The sequence below is a fragment of the Aspergillus pseudodeflectus genome (assembly GCF_044049435.1).
Source record: "Aspergillus pseudodeflectus strain CBS 756.74 chromosome Unknown BJX68scaffold_16, whole genome shotgun sequence".
Lineage (NCBI taxonomy): Eukaryota > Fungi > Ascomycota > Eurotiomycetes > Eurotiales > Aspergillaceae > Aspergillus > Aspergillus pseudodeflectus.
Genome location: NW_027263792.1, coordinates 1 through 18,200, shown reverse-complemented (window position 1 = coordinate 18,200; position 18,200 = coordinate 1). Strand labels below are relative to the sequence as shown.

Below are 18,200 nucleotides of genomic sequence, written 5' to 3'. Positions count from 1 at the left end.
GCACGGGGGTTGAAGTCAAGGTCAGTTCAGTTGTTGGGTCGAACAGGCACATGTCAGGCTTAACCCAGACGGGCCAAGGTGGCTATACGGTGGCCCACGCAAGCAACTTCGGTCACCTCTTCTCCCTCTCTACGCGGACTCCGTCGCTCGACATCTCAAGCTCTTTCTTTGCAAATCTTCTATATAATACTTCTAATCTCTTGACAGTTTTGATCTCGGAGTTCTGCGCTAGAGCTCTCTTTCTCTCCGCTTTCTCCTTTCCCTTCTGCTCCGTCCTCAGATCAGCTCACCATGGCGGACAACGACTTCGCACCCAAGTTCGCTCCTTTCCTGTCATTTGTAAGTCATCGAGCTGTTTGGCTGGGTCATAGGAGTGCTTGAGACTCTAATTGCTAACGCGGAGCCAGGCGGGAATTGCCTCAGCAGTGAGTGTTCTCCAACCCCGACCTCCGCAGCTAGGTAGCTAACACTTTCGCGAAAGATGATCTTCGGATGTACGTTGCCCAATCTCGGACTATATGGCGAATAATTGGAGCTTATTATTGCAGCTGTAGGAGCGGCGTATGGAACAGCGAAGGCCGGAATTGGTATTGCCGGTGTTGGTACGTTCAGGCCTGACTTGATCATGAAGGTAGGACAACGCACTTTTAAGACCCGTATACAGGTCAGTACGCGACTATCTATCCGCTAACCGTCTATTGTGATAGTCATTAATCCCTGTCGTCATGTCCGGTATTATCGCTGTCTACGGTCTGGTTATCGCTGTTCTCATTGCGGGTGACCTCAGCCCGCCCCCGGCCCAGACCCTGAGTTTATACACGTTCGTCCAACCCGTCGATATACCCAAACAACGAATATACGCTAATAATGAGTGAAGGGGATGTATGCATCTCTCATCGGGACTTTCGGTCGGTCTTGCAGGAGTCGCTGCTGGGTACACTATTGGAATTGTTGGAGACGCTGTAAGCCGATACCAGCTGGCTATACAAGTCAACGGGGGTTTCTAACGTCAGTTATAGGGCGTCCGTGCTTACATGCAGCAATCGAGGGTCTACGTTGGCATGATCCTTATCTTGATTTTCGGCGAAGTTCTTGGGCTATATGGGTGCGTGTGATGCTTCACGCCAATAAACTTTACCTTGCTAACTGCGACAGATTAATCGTTGGCCTGATTCTTAACTCGAAGAGCTCGGGCTGAGTACTAGTTGGCGTCGGCTCCGGGTTCCCCCCGGCGGCTTGACCTTTCGTGCTCCATTGATGCCATACCACGCCTCTGCTTGTATAGACTTTTTGGCGAGGATGACGAACTGACGGACTTGCAAGAACCGACTCTGTCCTAGTCTAGCAAGATCGCGCACTGGGTTTGTCCGCGCAAGTCCATTTATGACTTATATCCTCTTTTTGGAGGAAATCCTGTACTAGTACATGTCTACATGTGTTTCGGACCACAAATAGCATCAGGTTGAACCTGCTACCTCTTCCTGTACTACACGATTATGCGACAAGAATGCTTCTTCTAGGCATTGTGACTGGATTGGATCCTTTGTTTTGACAGGAGCGGCTTTAGATGACCAGCCCCGCCAGCCGGTAACGTCAGAGCCTCCGTAGCGCCGACATCAAAAAAGCTCTTTCATCCTGCAGTCGCAGTGATCTCTCTTTGTTTGCCCCCCGTTCCTATTGATCTTGACCATTTTTTTCTTCCTATATGGTAACTGCATCTGTCGCGATTGTTCGCTAACTTGGTGAACTTGCCACTCGCTCAATTGCTACCTTGTGCTCTGCTTTTTTTCGAGTCGCTTCTCCCCCGCCATCTTACCGAGAGATGATCTCTAGCCATCTCAATGGCTTCAGGAACCGCCGACCCCTCGACACATAGTGGTATGCAGGGATCATCGGCCTCTACGAATATGAGTAGCCGCAGTCCAGAAGAAATCCACGAACGCGAAAAGCAGACGGTATCGTCAGTCCGACCGCCGACACAGCGACAGCTCAATCCGTTCGTCATCACCGAGCGGCCGGAGGAGAAGCAGCTAGGATTCTCGGCCCGCCAGCTGAGTGTTCGAGACTTCGTACTGTTGAAGACCCTCGGTACCGGTTAGTACAGGTCCGCTGTCAGTCCTGCCGAACGGCTTTTAATGGCGGGCTCGTTTTCCTACAGGTACTTTTGCCCGAGTATGGCTGGCGAAATTGCGGGATGAAAGAGCCAAACCGGACAAGGTTTATGCGCTGAAGATTTTGAGAAAGGCAGATGGTACGAATAACCATAATCTCTATTCGATCGAATGCCGGCTGACATATTTGTCGTCAGTGATCAAACTCAAGCAAGTCGAGCATGTTCGCAACGAACGCAGAACCCTTTCGGATGTGTCCGGCCATCCTTTTATAACAACCCTGATAACTTCCTTCTCTGACAGTCAAAGTCTGTATATGCTGGTACGCACTTATCCATCCTGGGCGCTATCTTCTGCTAGTTGACTGACCCTCCTCCAGCTGGACTACTGTCCCGGAGGCGAGATCTTCAGTTACCTGCGCCGCGCGCGACGGTTCAGCGAAACCACCTCGAGATTCTATGCAGCCGAAATTACAATGACGATTGAATTCCTCCACGATACCGAGGGCGTGGTTTATCGAGATATGAAACCAGAGAATATCCTCCTCGATGCGGACGGGCACATCAAGCTCGTTGATTTTGGTTTCGCAAAGCAGATCGGCGATCGCGAAACTTACACTCTCTGTGGTACTCCGGAGTATCTGGCGCCGGAGGTGATACATAACAGTGGACATGGCCTTGCCGTGGATTGGTGGGCTTTGGGAATCTTGATATACGAGTTTCTCGTTGGACAGCCCCCTTTTTGGGACCAGAATCCCATGCGAATCTACGAGCAGATTGTCGAAGGTCGCATACGCTTTCCTCAAAATATGTCACCCGCGGCACAGAACATAATCTCGTTACTATGTAAGACGAATCCGGCTGAGCGTCTCGGGCACATATCAGGCGGGTCAGCGAGGGTCAGGAACCATCCATTCTTTGCGGATATCAACTGGGACGATCTGTATTACCGCCGCGTCAAAGGTCCTATCATCCCTCGTGTCGACCATCCCGCAGATACCGGGAATTTTGAAGAATATCCCGACCCTGATCCGAAGAACCAAAGCGTATATTCTGATGATATGCGGTCAAAGTACGAGGCACTGTTTAGTGATTTCTAGGATGGCGGATGACAGTTGGTGCGAACATTATCTGGGAACTCTACGCTCGCAAGCATCCCGCCAGGCGACGATGCTTTCCCGCCGGAGATGTAAATTTCTCCGAACTCTCGAAGCCCGGAGCATATGGCGGCGATTACACCTACCCGCGAGCGCATGGCTCGACGCGCCATATAGGGACCGGCAATGGCTGCCGATCCACCTCGATATGACTTTCTACGACCTCATAATCCCATGCACTGGGCATATTCTATACGTACTCTACTGAGAAAGTTTTGACTTGTGCAGCCTCTGTCCTTAAGTCGCCTATACCTGCTCTTTCTACCGAGTCTCTGAACATCGCCGATATGTATGTTCTCCATTCTCCGTCGAGAACACCGGCACTATCCGGGCGTCGATATCACAAGGAAAGCTTGGCGGCTTTCATCTAATCCTCAATCACATCTTAGTTCTTGATCTCAAGTGCTGGCATTTGGCCTTTGCCCTTCTTACATATCATGTGCAGACACACGCATCTGCCTCATCTACGCTCGACATACCTAAACATATACGGCGCACCGCAATTTATCAAGGTTGCTTACTTGTTTCGACTGGCCCTTATGCTGTTGCTTTCCTGTACGCTTCATTCGGACCACTAGATCTTGTCTGTCCATAGTACCTAATAACGACTCTTTCTTCGTGTACGTTGCATTGAAACCCAAATCAAATATATCCTTGAATGCCTTGTTGCCAAGACAGCAAGGTTGCCCGGATCAGGAATGGAAGGTTGTTCCCTCCACCTGGGCAATTCGAACTCTAGTATCTACAATCACTAATGCGGATATCTTTTGTAGTAGTACTGATACGTCATGCGTGAGCGTAATATTAGGTCTATATATGAGTGGCTGTAAAAAGACACAGAAGAATAGAAGAGAATACATATACATGCATGTACTGGTACATCGGGCAGAGCGTGCCCTAGGTGACCACTGTGTCGATAGTACCAATGAAAGCATTGCCTCTTGCACAGTGTTGCCTTCTATCAACAAGCGCAAGTCCACGGTAAAAGCAGGGACCGAGCGGATACAGATATTCTTTCTGCATGCACTCCTGTTGCGTGCCCAAAGCCTGCCGGACATGAGAGTACTTTCGCCCCTCGTCGTGTCCGAGGCGATGGAGCGGCGATGGGGCGGAAGTAGGGTAATGCTCCTGATTAGTGAGAGTCCGTCCGTTGATGGGTGGTCTCGAGGACTCAAAGTGTTAGGTACTCGGTCAATCTCAGTTCCTTATGAGGAACAGAACAATTTTGGTCGTTTTTATATGGGGTCATTCTTCTGCTTTCACAGCGAGGGGTCCGTTTTCCAAGTTCCTATCGAAATGTTAGCTTGACCGACCTGCTTGCTCAAGGGTAAAAGGGCACGCGAGAACCAACCTTCGAAATCATGCTTAACGAACGCCATGGGATCATCCACATCCTGAGCCCCCATCTGCTGAACACCAGGACTGAAGCTGGTGATTGGTAAAACCACGACATCGCCAACTTTCTGATACTCGACTTGGTTGGTAAAGTCTTCGTAGGTAATATTCTTCGTGGACCCCGGTTCGATGGCAAAGTACTCCGGGTCATTGAAGTACCGGAACACGGCATCCGTCCAGGCTGCGGGCCCCGTGAATTCAACAATCGTCTTGTCCATCTTCCCCTTCTTTAGGATGCCCGCTTTCTTCATCCGCAGGGCTTCCTCGGTGATGTAGCTTACGATATCGATTAGGATCGGGTGGCCCGGTTTCGACTGGATGGTCCACTGGCAAAATTGGATCCGGCGCGAGTACCAATCTTGCCAGTCTGGTCGATCTGGGTCGGCCTCGATGCCGACGACGAAGCCGACGGTTGACAGGTCGAGATTACTGGGTAGCCAGTCCACGACTGGTTTTAAGGCCGTGGTGTCGATGTCGCTGTAGATCCCACCGCGCGCGAGGAGGATCAGGTATCTGAAAAAGTCGGCCTTGAGCACGGGGATGGGCATGGAGTCGAAGGCCTCGAAGACCTCGGGGATCGAGCCGTAGAGGTATTTGATCAGGTGGTGCAGGGTATCATCTGGGATGACCTGGTGGATGAATGTAGGATTCATTTCCGTCCAGCTTGCCTCTGGTCGCCGCAGCTCCTGGCGGAACCATAGAGACGCCGGCGTATACTTCCATGTCTGCCAGATGTATGCCGGGAATTTGTCCTCCAGATTGTATGAGAAATGGTATCGCAGGCGCTCGCGCAAGGGTGCGGTAGGCGGCGGAAGCGGCGGTTTTATAGTCTGTTGCTGTTGAGGCTCTGCATTGTCTATGGATGGCTTCTCTTTCGTTGATTCACTGATTTCGTATGCGGTCTTTTCTTGCGGCGAGGCTAGCGGGGACGGAGATGTCGCGGAGGGGCTGGAGGAGGATCGGAAGAAGAGGATGAGGGAGATGAAGACGGCTGCTATGATAAGCGCCTTTCGGAATGTGAGCATGGCTGCAATGCAAAGTTGCGACGGTATTCCCTGGTGAATCAAACTGGCAGCGCCAGGTCAACGGCCAATTGACTTTTTTTTTTTCGGGGGGCTTCAAGCTTCCGAGCAGGTTGATTCGCCTGGAGCTCCAAGCAGCTCGGTTGTAAATCCTTCCAAGCTGTTCACTGGATGGCAGTCCGAGGGCCAAACATGTCTGCTTCGTTCAGAATGGCCAGGGGGGCGAGCGCAGTTGGACCGAGTGCGATAAATCCGAACCATGCAACAAGATCCCGGTGCTAGCGCGCGATTCGATGATGTCAGGTTCGCGGATTAAGAAGAACGACCAATTGACCAGCAACAAAGGTCGTACTGAAGAAACGATGCTGCCGACTAGCAGCAGAAAGCAGGAGGAAGATATTTGAAGAGCGCAGGGCGAATACAAAAGAGGCGTTGGAGAATACGTAAGGTGTTGCGTAGAGACGAGTGCTGTCGTAATGCTGGGGAGAAATTCGAGAATTAGCGGCGGCCGCGCCGCGTGGAAGCTGCACACCTCAGCGAATCCAGAGGCTGTCAGGCTGTCAGCTATATGTATAGAAGTTGACCACCTTGTCGGTCTTGCAAGAGAACGTCGTAGATTTATGCGATGCGAAATTCAGGGGCGAAAAGTGTTTTATATTCTTCGTGACATCCGCGCCCCTCGTGTAGTGTAACTCATCACCGCAAAGGGCTAGGATCCCCTCCATGAAACACACTTTTATCAGGCGAATTTCTTGGATTATCTCAGATCACCACCTCGGGCTTCTCGGGCGTTCCCCACGATGACTGTCCCGACGTTGTATCTCGTGTCTGCAGCTCTGCTGAAAATCGCCGTTTCCGGCCATGTCCTGAGTCTATCCCCGTTCAACGTTACAGACCCCACTCCGATCTCAAGAGTCTAGATTATGACGAACTACTCTTTTCTGGCATCAGTCTATCGTCTCGCCATCACTTTTAACACCATGTGCTTTACTCTAGCTGCCTGTCTGTAGTATTTCTAAGACCCAGGTTGACAGCTCGTCTCCGGCAAAGGCAGAAACAATAAGCCCATCACCATCTGCAGCAGCCGCGTCATAGTTCGGCGCCGTCGATCAGACTTGGCTCTAAGGGGAGATGGAGGGATTCTGGCAATCATGCATGAGCCATAAGAGCCGAGAGGCGCCGAGATTCCAGGGAACGTGCGCATTGCGCAATGACTCCAGCCCGGCGGGGTGGCTTTTCCTGTGCCTGTCCAGGGCCAGGCACACCTTGCTCTCCATCATCAACTCAACCGGGTCATAGATTAGTTTAACCAAGGTTGACAGCTGATGCTCGGATGCTACTGTAACTCAGATTGGCAGGCCAGTGCTTGTTTCGGTCAGCAAGGCACTACGTCTACGCATCTTTAGTTGATGATGGCAGATTGGGCACTGGCCTAGGCTCGTAGTCAAGATGGAGTGCTATGGCTAGGGTGTCTTCCTAGAGAATATGTCAAAATATTCACGCACCGGAGGGAGCGTCGCATGAAAAGCTCTCGCTGTATATGTTCTTATCTAACCCTAACATATATGATCATGTGGCTGCCCTCAGATTAGCTCTCAGGTTCTCATTGATTTCCAGGCAAGAGTTTGTGTACTAAAAGTACACCAAGGCCGGATATCCTGCAACTTTGGCTTTTGGTACATGCCTCATCACCGGGCAGCACGGATCGATAGGTTAAGTAGACATAGCAGAGGAGTATATGAGGAAAGGGAACATCTTTCATTCGAGTCAATTATAAACAAGATCGGCGTCGGCAGGGAGCAGGGGAAAATAAGCATGGGGGAAATATCTCGGAGAAGGGTCAGTATAACATTCAGCAGTAACGGGTCAGTGACTCCAGACTTCGACGTGTGCTCGTCCACGCCGCTGGCTCATTTTGCATCAGACCGACATCCGTAGGTAACAAATGGCACGACGCGACGCGACAAACCCGAGGATCGAAGAAACCAGTCGCGAATCCCTTAGATTTCTGTTCAATTCTCAATCATCCACACTTGGGCAAATTTCACCTTCCATTCGGTTGCCGGCGGGGGGCTCACGAAGGATGATCTCCATTTGTCGGGACACTGTCCGCTTGTCAAGGTGTCATGAGAAGCTCGAGTGAGGGTGTATCGTCATTGGGATCGTAGAAAAAGGTCGTCTCCAAAAACCTTGATTGCTATCGTTAGCTATAGGTCACGAATTGCGAAAGCGAGTTCAAAGATGCTAACCGGGGGCTTACCTCTTGGTACTTGGGGAAAGAAGGGGAGATTGTTTGCGAATGCGAAATAAAGTAGGAACGGTCCACGTGACTCCAACTATGTCATCAGCTTGCGTGAGCTTTGCGGAGCGGCGCACCTGCTCGACGGGTTTTATGATTGCATGGATTACATGGGTTTATGACTTGCTTTGAAGAGATTAATGGTAAGCTGAATTTCCTCAATTACCCACCCGTGCGTCTTCTCTAGCTATTCCCTTGAGACGATCTGAATATCCTTGTCTCTAATGAACCACAATTTTCAGGTACGGCGCATGAGCTAAACAACCGACAGCGGCGCATTTGAGCCTTCTTAGAACCAATCCTGAACGATCAATATGTCTTCTTGGATCCAGCGACCGGGTAACTCCCACCAAGCTCAGCTCGCCGCGACTGCGGTAATCTCCGGTGCGGCTGTGGCGGGTGCGATATTCGGCCTCCAGAAATTCAGACGACGAGAAGCCGTGAAGCGATTGAAAGACTCTATCCCCGAACTCGATGAAAAACACCGCGCAGAGAGGCTGAATGAATATGGCGTTGCGGCGGCAGGACCAGGTTGGACCAAGGAAGATGAGCGCGGCGCAGCTCTGGCGCGCAGGGCGCAACAAGGAGATTACGATGAGGGTGATTACACCGTTCAATACCCCGTCTCATTGAGCAAGGTCGCTGACATAGTTTGCGCTCACAGAACTTATCCTAGAGCAGCTGGCTCGTAACCGCGTTTTTCTTACTGACGAAGGGCTTGCAAAGCTCCGGTCCTCGTTCATAATTGTGGTTGGATGCGGAGGCGTCGGTTCGCACGCCGTGGCTTCGCTGGCTCGATCTGGTGTTTCCAAGATCCGCCTGATCGACTTTGACCAAGTCACGCTTTCATCCCTGAACCGGCACGCTCTGGCTACGCTGGCCGACGTGGGCACGCCAAAGGTGCACTGTATCCGCAGGCGGTTGCAGCAGATCATCCCATGGGCCAAGTTCGATTGCCGAAATGAGCTCTTTGGAGGATCGGTGGCCGATGACCTGTTGGCGCCGTGGTCTATGGATGATGCCGACAAGGGACAGAAACCTGCCTATGTACTGGATTGTATTGATAACATCACGTCCAAGGTGGAACTGCTGCACTACTGCCACACGCATTCAATCCCAGTCATTTCGTCGATGGGTGCGGGATGCAAATCAGATCCCACTCGCGTTATGATTGCCGATATCTCGGTCAGTTCAGATGACCGGCTGTCACGAAGCACTAGACGGCGTCTCAAGCTCAAGGGCGTCAGCTCTGGTATTCCCGTGGTTTTCTCGACAGAAAAGCCTGGCCCCGGCAAGGCCACTTTATTGCCTTTGGCAGAAGAGGAGTTCACAAAAGGTCAGGTGGACGAGCTATCAGTGCTACCAGACTTCCGTTCTCGAATCCTTCCTGTCCTGGGAACCATGCCCGCAGTATTCGGGTACGTCCTCGCCAACCATGTCATTTGCGAAATCTCGGGATACCCGACAGACTACAGCATGGGAGGAAAGGGCAAAGACAAGCTCTACGATACCATCCACTCGGCCTTGCTAGTAACCCTTGAGCGACTCGCACGGGCAGAGATTGGAACCCAGCCGATCGGATTGCGTTTGCCTATCAGCCGGGACGACGTCATGTACCTGGTCGACGAGATTTGGCGAGGCAAGAGTGTAGTCAGTGGGCTTCCCAGCCGGCTCGTGCTCACTCTGTGGAATCGCCCGGAACAAGGATTCAAGCCCAATACTGAGTGGAATGAACGAGGGCAGGTGTTTATTCCATTCAAACCGCAAGACCTGGTACTTATGACGAAGGAAGAGGCCACTCGCCATGAGAAAGAAATCCTTGTAGGTGGAAAGAAGGTTGAGGAGATTTACAGCGAGGAGGTGCTGCAAAAGGTCAAGCAGCGTAGAGAGGAGATGGAGTTTTATGAACAATATAGATAAGATATTTACGTACATTAGCAAAATAAAATATACTAGATTCAAAAGCCTGCGATGCTGAATTGTCAATCTCGATCGTTTCATATGTGAGAGCAATCAATTGGCAAAACAAGAGCGTAGCAACAACCCATTATTGGCAAAGTGATATTTTTAGTATAAATCCCCAAAAAGTGAATCCCCGGACAATCCATGGATTCGCGCAATCAGGAGCTGTTGCGATTCGAGGACCGCAAAGCAGAACCAAGAGTCTAAGGCTGTGCCCGGCCAGCCTTATCACAGCCTATCGTTGCATCGGCCCAGCCAGGCACACGACACATTACCCTCAAGACACGACACTCCTCTCCTTCCTCAACCAACAATCCTCACACATTCGAATCAATCATAGATTAAATCTCATGGACACACATTGATACAAATTCAAGGAAACCCCTGCTGACTCCATTGCCGACCGCGGAATCGAGTGCCAGCGCGTGGTTCCTCAACCTGCAAAAAAGATGACAGACCGCGAGCGCGAAGCCCTCGAGTTCTCCGACGACGTCTCAGAAGATGGTCTATACCACCACCCAACCTCCTCCTCATCCCCTTCCCCCCCGGGCCGATTCACACGCTTCGCCCGCCCATTAATCGACTACGTCCGCAACGCCGACTGGCAGCCCGGCGCCAAATACACGCACCTCACCTCCTCCGTCTCGGACCGGTCCGAGTCGCCGAAAAAATGGGCGGCCATGGTCGTGTCGATCGTCACGGCGCCGCGCTTCCGGAGATACGTCGTTGTTTATCTCGGTCTTGTCCTTGCCTGCTGGATCGGGTGGCAGTATTTCCTCTTTCCGAGATTAAAGGAGAATTCGGCGCTGCTGCATTCGCTCGATCCGAAACAGAGGAATAAGGGCGGCGGGTGGTTTGGGACGAGTGCGCTGCCGCAGTTGGAGGATGTGATTCAGTTGAAGGAGTTGGATAAGGCGTTTTTGCCTGCGAAGATGGCGCCCGAGGAGGGGCAGTCGAATGAGCGGAGGTTGATTTTCGTTGGGGATGTGCATGGGTGCAAGACGGAGTGTATGCCTTGATGATTTCCGGACTCGGTTTCTCAATGCTAATGTTGTGATTGTTACAGTGGAACAACTGCTCGACAAAGTCTCCTTTGACGCCGAGCACGACCACCTAATCTTCACCGGCGACTTGATCGAAAAGGGCCCCGACAGCGCCGGCGTCGTCGACCTCGCCCGAGACTACAACGCCTCCTGCGTCCGCGGCAACCACGACGACCGAGTCCTCGTCCTCCGCCACGAAATGCTCTCGTCAAACCTCACCGATGAAGAGCTAAACACATACCACCCGCTAGACGCCAAGTCCCGCAAGCTCGCCCGCGAGCTGACCGACGAGCAAGCAGACTACCTGGGCGACTGCCCCGTCATCCTGAACGTCGGCCCCGTCGCAAACATGGGCCAAGTCGTCGTCGCTCACGGTGGTCTTGTGCCGGGAGTCGACCTCGACAAGCAGGACCCGTTTAGCGTCATGAACATGCTCTCCATCGACCTCGCAACGCACGTACCCAGCCCCGTCCGAGACAAGGGCATGAAGTGGACAAAGGTATGCACCCTTCCCTCGACCAGACGCGTGTTTACTGATTAACATGAACTAAAGCTATTCAACAAACACCAATCCCTCGCCCTCTCATCCAAAAACGGGGTTACAACAGTGATCTACGGCCACGACGCCAAATCGGGCCTCTCGCTCAAGGAGTACACCAAGGGCATCGACTCGGGTTGCGTAAAGGGCGGCAAGTTAACCGCATACGTGATATCCGATGGCGGCGAGGAAAAGACCGTGCAAGTGCGGTGTCAGAATTATATGAAAGGGGAGACGTAAACGAGTACTCGTTCTCACGATGTGTTTCTCTTATATACCTTAATCTTGGCATCTAGGTTCGTCTGGCCATAATTTTACTGGTGTACCGTACTGCGCTACACATATGCATGCTTGATGGATTTCGATCTGGCCCTGTTGAGTATTGTTGGGCTAGGTCTGCTTCTGGCCAGGCGTGACCTTGGAGTTTGGTGTTTTTGTTCTTTTGCCAAAGTTATGTACTTAGCCCATGTTGATTGAGACTACTTCAATGCAGACTGGTTATCTCTGCATTGAATTTAGTGCCCTTGAACCAGGTATTCTTTATGTGCAATACCCTTGACACTCGAAGCGCATGGGTCAGCAGGCCCAAACCAACTACGTACGCTACTCATCTTCCGTGCTGGGCTGGGAATCATGGAGATACCTGTTTGTCCAAATATGTCAGCAGCCCCTGCACCTAGTAGGAGGAGTCTCGGTACACAGGGGACACCTCTCGCTCTGAGTTCTTCTACGGTCTTCTGGTCCAAAGCTTGAAAAGAATCAACACTTTGGTACAAATCTGATGTCAAGCCGTTCCGTCTCGGGCATGCTATCCGCGGGTTGATCCATGATGATCTTGACTATGTACTATGGGGTAGAGCTCTACTTGGCATGATCTTCAATTCGAGCGTATGTACTATATAGCAAAGCAAGAATAGCTGGCTTGATCTCAAGCAAACCATTGTTATTCATTTCAACTAACAACCCCCCACCCACGCCAACGAAATCATGTCTTTAAATTAGAAACCACCAAGCGTGTTGGGCCTTATATGATATTAGAGCAGATTTATGCTTATGTACATAATATTCTAAATATAAGTATAAGTAAGTACTTGTCGGGTATGGAGTGCGTGGGGCATGAAGCGCCGTCGCGAGTGATCACGTGGTCCAACCCCTGATGAGCGCCGCTCGGTTCCCCGTAGATAGGAGCCAACCGCTTTCCATGCAGTCAATACTAGCACATGATTTGATTAGCCATGTGGGAAAAGGATAAGGGTAAGTAACCATCTGGTTCTTGTGGAAAAAAAAAAGTAATGCCCTCACACAGGATTGAACTATGGACCTTCTGATTACGAGTCAGACGCGCTACCACTACGCCACAAGGGCTTACATCATCCCAAGTTTACCTATTTGTTATAAGTACCCAGTTATGAAAAAAAGGCTATGCAGACGAAATCGATACATTGGGCAATCTAACTGCTGAGAGAAGAAAGAAGGAAGAAACTACTGGAAGACCTCTTTCCGATAAAGGAAAGGTCACACGTGAGGCGCTAAGCTCAATCTGGAAGACAAAGGAGACCGGGCAGCCTATGCATAGCTAGCTTTTCCAATCAGGTGCTGGGACCTACACGTCCCTCCTCGCAACTCGGATGGTTGTAGGATTGATCATAATCGGCATGGGTTTACATGATACTCGTGTCACACCTTGAATCAGGTTTCGCTCAAAGATACATTAACAAGTATATATATAGTTTCCATCTTTGATTCATGACGCGTCTTGATTCTATCAATCTGAGCATAACTATGAACTAGGGGCGATGCTTTCTTTAGATCAGGCAAGGAAGCTCTGGGTGGTAGCGCGTCTGACTCGTAATCAGAAGGTTTGCGGATTGAAAGTGGATGCATTGCAGATTAGGAGGCTATCCAGATAATATGGTTTAGAAACTCCCTCTAAGCTATAATCTAGGCAAGGACTAACATAATATTAGATTCCGCCGGACTATATCATTCCTGCCGGCTTCTATTCTTTCTATTTCTAAGAAGAGGCCAGTTGTACAGAGCTACGGGATTCGTAGAACTCTTTACCCTCAAGAATATCCACAAACCAATTCATATGTAGTAGCCGATGCAAGGATCTTGCCTGTTGATTGCAGCGCATTACTAGGCAATTCTGTATGCTGTCGCTGAGAAGGCAACAGGTCTGATTTTGATGTAGGTACATACATGAATAAAAGCATGTGTGAGTGTGTTATAAATATGTAGATGTATCTATAGATATATATATGTGCATGTGTTTTCACCTATCAAGGTGACATAATCTGCCTAACCAAGGAGCGCGTACATATATCCAGGTATTTGTCTTCGTCGGGCGTGTCGTGCATCATTAGCAGCCAGTAGATCCATATCCTCGAGCAGCAAGCCCCAATCTACAATGTTGCAGCAGCGAATAGGCAACCTTGGCATCCATCCGTGGAAGGATCCGTGGAAAGCAGCCTGTGAGCACCCACCGTCGGGCGAGACCCGAGGGCCAGCCGAGCTCTACGAGGTCATTTCGCCGGGGACCAGAGTGTACTACTACTAGTAGGAGTATATGTGACCCATACTAGTAGTCTAGAACCGCCATCGACACTGCGCGCTTCCACTTCTACCGCAAGATGAACAACACCAACACCAACACAACCGTCAACATGATCAAATCCCCACTCACAATCCCCATCCCGCCAACAGACGTCGCATCCTTTGTCTTCGCCTCCGGAACGCCCGAATCCCGCGCAGCGCTGCAGTACTTTGACGCCGCGGCGCCCTCGTCGAAATGCTACAGTCTCGCAGAGGCCAAGGTATTCACCAAGCAGATTGCCAAGGGCCTCCAGGATAGAGCGGGCCTTGAACCGGATGACAAGGTACTGCTCTTTTCGGGCAATTGTTTGTTTTTCCCGGTCCTGCTGTGGGGTGTACTTGCTGGCGGGTTCGTGTTTACGGCCGCGGCGCCGGTGGCGAGTGTTTCTGGTACGCTGACCGTGTTTTATCTCCTATATATATATGTGTGTGTGTGTGGGTGTGTGTTTTCGCTAAATCGGATATATATATATAGAACTAGAATATCAGCTGCGCGACTCCGGCGCAAAACTGGTTCTGGCTGGAGAGGCACAGGTCCCCGTGGCACTGGAGGCCGCAGCGCGAGTTGGACTGAACAGAGACAAGGTATATCTATTCCAGGATCCTACGGATGAGACCGGTACAGTGCTCCCAGCTACCACCCTTCAACCGTGGACAGACCTATGGGCACCAGTCGCAGAAGTACAGAACTGGTCATGGAGGGAAATCACAACTCTAGACGAGGCCATGCAGACGACGGCGATAATTAATTACTCTAGCGGGTGAGTATGTGGATTCATTTCATGATGGATCTCGCGCTGACTGGTCAAGCACGACGGGACTACCGAAAGGAGTCGAGATATCCCATTACAATGCCGTTGCCAATTCCATGCAGCTTCTGGCCAAGCGTGACCAGGTCGCTGATACCCCAAAGGGACGCGCCCGGAGGGCGAGGATGCAGATGTCAGGAGATAGGTGGCTGGCGCCTCTTCCCATGTATCACGCCTATGTAAGTGTGCAATATCATACGTGACGATGTCTCACTAAAATGATATTTCCAGGGCCAAGCATACTACTGCATGAACGCCGCGCGCCTCGGCGCAAAAGTCTTTATCATGAAGTCCTTTGACATCCAAAAGTACCTCCTCTACATGGACATCTACCGCATCAATTTCATGGTCTCCGTCCCAGCCATAATGGCCACCCTAGCCAAGCAACCTAATGCAAAACGCTACAACCTCTACGCCGTGGAAACAGTAACCAGCGGCTCCGCCCCATTAAGCCCTGATCTCGGCCGCGCAATCGAGCAACTCTACCTCCGCCCCGGCGTTTCCGTCAAACAGGGCTGGGGGATGACGGAGACAACATGTTCAATCACCGGCTTTTCGCCAGACGACGAGGATGACGGGCGGTCGATTGGGTGGCTGAATCCCAACTGCGCTGCGAAGATTGAGCCGCTTAGGGACCGCGATTTTCAGGGCGCGAGCAGTGCTCCGCCTGGGACGACTGTAGGTGAGATTTGGGTTTCCGGGCCGAATATCATGAAGGGGTACTTTAAGAAACCGGCTGCTACGGCCGAGGCGATTGTTGAGAAGGACGGGCTGCGGTGGTTGAGGACGGGGGATATTGGGTATATTGATGGACGCGGGTGTCTTTATATTGTTGGTCGGCTTAAGGTAGGGCACCCCTGCACGTACAACCTACTATACATGCATGAAAACAAGCTAATCTTTTATACCAGGAACTCATCAAAGTCAAAGGCCTTCAAGTCGCCCCCGCCGAAATCGAACAACACCTCCTGACACACCCCGACGTCACAGACGCAGCTGTCGTCGGCGCGCAAATGTAAGTCCATTTCATCCCCAAACCATGCATGAGAGCTTCCATACACAGACTTACAATGGAACATTTACCTTGGTATACAGAAACGGCGGCGAGTACCCACGCGCCTTCGTCGTCCGCAGAGAAGGCGGACGCGTCACAGACACGGAGTTAGTGGATATGGTCAAGGAGCGGTTTGCGCCGCATAAGTGGCTTACTGGCGGCGTGTATTTTATAGAGAAGATTCCGCGGACTGGAAGTGGGAAGGTGGTTAGGAGGATGTTGGCGGGTTTAGTGGGTGGTGAGCTTGGGTCTCGGGCGAAGTTGTGATGTTTGATGTAGGGTTATAAACTGGAATCAGATATCTTGAAATACTCTCTCTAGCTGTATAGATATACTCTTCTACAAAACCACAGCAAAACTTCAACACACACTCGCAACCTCTTGTATGCAAAGAAAACGAACCATGAACCATGTATACCTAAAATCACTCATACCTAACCCGATTAACAAGCGTACCCAGCCCCTCAACCTGTACACAAATCTCATCGCCATCCCTCAACACGATCCTCGGCTGCCTTACTGCCCCAATGCCCGCGGGAGTCCCTGTCAGTATAATCGTCCCCGCCTCCAGCGTCGTCCCCTGCGAGAGATACGCAATCTGCGCGCGCACGTCAAAGATCATATCCCCCGTGTGCCCGTCCTGGACTACTTCGCCGTTGTATATGGCCTTTAGGGATAGAGTCTGCGGGTCAGGGATTGCAGTTGGAGAAACGAGGCCGGGGCCTAGGGGACAACTCCCATCCAGCCCCTTTGAAAACGACCACTGCGCCGTGACCCTCTGCAGACTGCGCGCAGATACATCATTTGCCGCCGTGTAACCGAGTACATATTCGAGGGCGTGCTCTGCGGGGATATCCCGGCCCGTCTTGCCAATCACAACGCAGAGTTCGGCTTCGTAGTCGCTTGTGCCGTCTTGGGCGCAAGAGGGGATGTTGATTGGTGCTGGGTAGGGGTTTGCTAGGGCGCTGCGGGGTTTCGTGAAGAGGATTGGGGCAAGGGGGAGGGGGAGGTTTGATTCCTGTATAACCCACCAAGTCAGGGTTTCGGTCTCGAGGGAACATAAGCTGCAGTGACTGCAGCAGTGGTGGGGATGGTTAGACGTGACGGACCTTTGCATGCTCCCCATAATTCAAGCCTAAGCACCGAATATAGTTACACTCCTCGCGAGACACAGGCGACAGCAGCTGCCGGACGTGCAAGATGCGATCGGTGACTCGGCCATCGAAGATTGTCCCGTCGATTTTGTACACGGCGATTTCCTTGCCGTCGACCGAGTCTCGCCCGACGTCGCGCAAGGTGTCGATCAACTGCCCCAGGTGGGTGTCGTTGTCTTCGATGGCGATGAAGCGGATGAGGTGTGTCCAGCGCGGGAGGGAGGGAGTCATTTTGGTGGACGTTTGGGAGGGAGTGGGCTGGGTTGGGTTGATATGGGTGCGTGTTTCCTTTGTATCTTCTTTATTTTGTTCTTCTAGTTTTACCTACGTATAAGGCACTCTAGATATGGTCCGTGCCTTGTGGGCTATTTTCACAAATGGGCCCCGGATGCACGCCATGTTCGGCCCCAGGAGCTGCCTCTACGCTCCCAAGGAGCTAGGGAAATCCACCAAGAAAAAAAGATATCAAACCATCCGCTATGTTATTGGGGGAGCCAATCCCGCCTTGCAACGAGGAGGTGCACGTAGAAATGGACCCGTGGACATGGCCCGCGGAAGGCATCCATGGAAACGCCCCCACTCCAAGTACTCCAACTTGTACGAGTTCAAACGCACCCTCCTACCAGGCTACCAAATCGAATCAAGAGGATACGCCCGCAATGTTTAGCACACAGACCCATATCGAGAAGACGAAAGCCGATAGCCCTCTCCCACCCTTTCATAATAGTAAAGTAGTAACAGTCCAACTATACGAATGCATGCTCTAAAAAATGGCCACCCCATTCGGCGGAGACGCCACAACACCCCGATAAACCAGCGGTACACTGGTAACGAAGAACGTCCACCGCTGCTTTCGCTTGCACGTCTCAGCCAGCGCCTCCAGATCGAATAGCTCGCCGATCGGTGTGCCCCAGCCCGCGAGCAGGATCGGGTGGAGTTGCCAGGTTGGGTTTACCGGTGCTAGAATGGATAGACGTCAGTTATACTGCCCTGTATCTACGTACCCATACAGTACCCCTGCCTCAATGTCGAGGACTCTACAGCAACGATGTAAAGGATAAG

The 18,200-nt window shown here is 51.5% G+C and overlaps 6 protein-coding genes and 1 non-coding gene across 7 annotated transcripts; 5 read left to right on the top strand and 2 right to left on the bottom strand.

The window, feature by feature from the left end:
- The first annotated feature begins 102 nt into the window (after positions 1-102).
- Positions 103-1,474, top strand: BJX68DRAFT_234801 (V-type proton ATPase proteolipid subunit). The gene is made up of 8 exons (XM_071039801.1): positions 103-339; positions 408-425; positions 482-494; positions 549-631; positions 708-820; positions 878-962; positions 1,020-1,105; positions 1,156-1,474. Exons 1-8 carry the CDS (start codon positions 292-294, stop codon positions 1,196-1,198), a joined length of 489 nt encoding a protein of 162 aa, XP_070900124.1. The 5' UTR covers positions 103-291; the 3' UTR covers positions 1,199-1,474.
- Positions 1,475-1,621: 147 nt separating this feature from the next.
- BJX68DRAFT_59194 (cAMP-dependent protein kinase) lies at positions 1,622-3,538 on the top strand. Its single transcript, XM_071049458.1, has 4 exons — positions 1,622-2,094; positions 2,159-2,251; positions 2,309-2,433; positions 2,491-3,538. Exons 1-4 carry the CDS (start codon positions 1,842-1,844, stop codon positions 3,208-3,210), a joined length of 1,191 nt encoding a protein of 396 aa, XP_070900123.1. The 5' UTR covers positions 1,622-1,841; the 3' UTR covers positions 3,211-3,538.
- An 887-nt stretch (positions 3,539-4,425) lies between these two features.
- BJX68DRAFT_59213 (glycosyltransferase family 32 protein) lies at positions 4,426-5,923 on the bottom strand. The gene is made up of 2 exons (XM_071049459.1): positions 4,619-5,923; positions 4,426-4,555 (listed from the first exon to the last, which is right to left on the bottom strand). Exons 1-2 carry the CDS (start codon positions 5,685-5,687, stop codon positions 4,527-4,529), a joined length of 1,098 nt encoding a protein of 365 aa, XP_070900122.1. The 5' UTR covers positions 5,688-5,923; the 3' UTR covers positions 4,426-4,526.
- A 2,116-nt stretch (positions 5,924-8,039) lies between these two features.
- BJX68DRAFT_59181 (tRNA threonylcarbamoyladenosine dehydratase) lies at positions 8,040-9,939 on the top strand. The gene is made up of 3 exons (XM_071049457.1): positions 8,040-8,126; positions 8,226-8,583; positions 8,648-9,939. Exons 2-3 carry the CDS (start codon positions 8,298-8,300, stop codon positions 9,901-9,903), a joined length of 1,542 nt encoding a protein of 513 aa, XP_070900121.1. The 5' UTR covers positions 8,040-8,126; positions 8,226-8,297; the 3' UTR covers positions 9,904-9,939.
- A 179-nt stretch (positions 9,940-10,118) lies between these two features.
- Positions 10,119-12,091, top strand: BJX68DRAFT_59171 (putative serine/threonine-protein phosphatase). The gene is made up of 3 exons (XM_071049456.1): positions 10,119-10,953; positions 11,012-11,487; positions 11,542-12,091. Exons 1-3 carry the CDS (start codon positions 10,395-10,397, stop codon positions 11,764-11,766), a joined length of 1,260 nt encoding a protein of 419 aa, XP_070900120.1. The 5' UTR covers positions 10,119-10,394; the 3' UTR covers positions 11,767-12,091.
- A 728-nt stretch (positions 12,092-12,819) lies between these two features.
- BJX68DRAFT_t75 lies at positions 12,820-12,891 on the bottom strand. The gene has a single exon. It is a non-coding gene; the product is annotated as a tRNA-Thr (tRNA).
- Positions 12,892-14,192: 1,301 nt separating this feature from the next.
- BJX68DRAFT_254517 (uncharacterized protein) lies at positions 14,193-16,657 on the top strand (the record flags this gene model as incomplete). Its single annotated transcript, XM_071042896.1, has 7 exons — positions 14,193-14,511; positions 14,597-14,882; positions 14,932-15,109; positions 15,162-15,776; positions 15,842-15,945; positions 16,026-16,215; positions 16,436-16,657. 7 exons carry the CDS (start codon positions 14,193-14,195, stop codon positions 16,655-16,657), a joined length of 1,914 nt encoding a protein of 637 aa, XP_070900119.1.
- Positions 16,658-18,200: the final 1,543 nt, after the last annotated feature.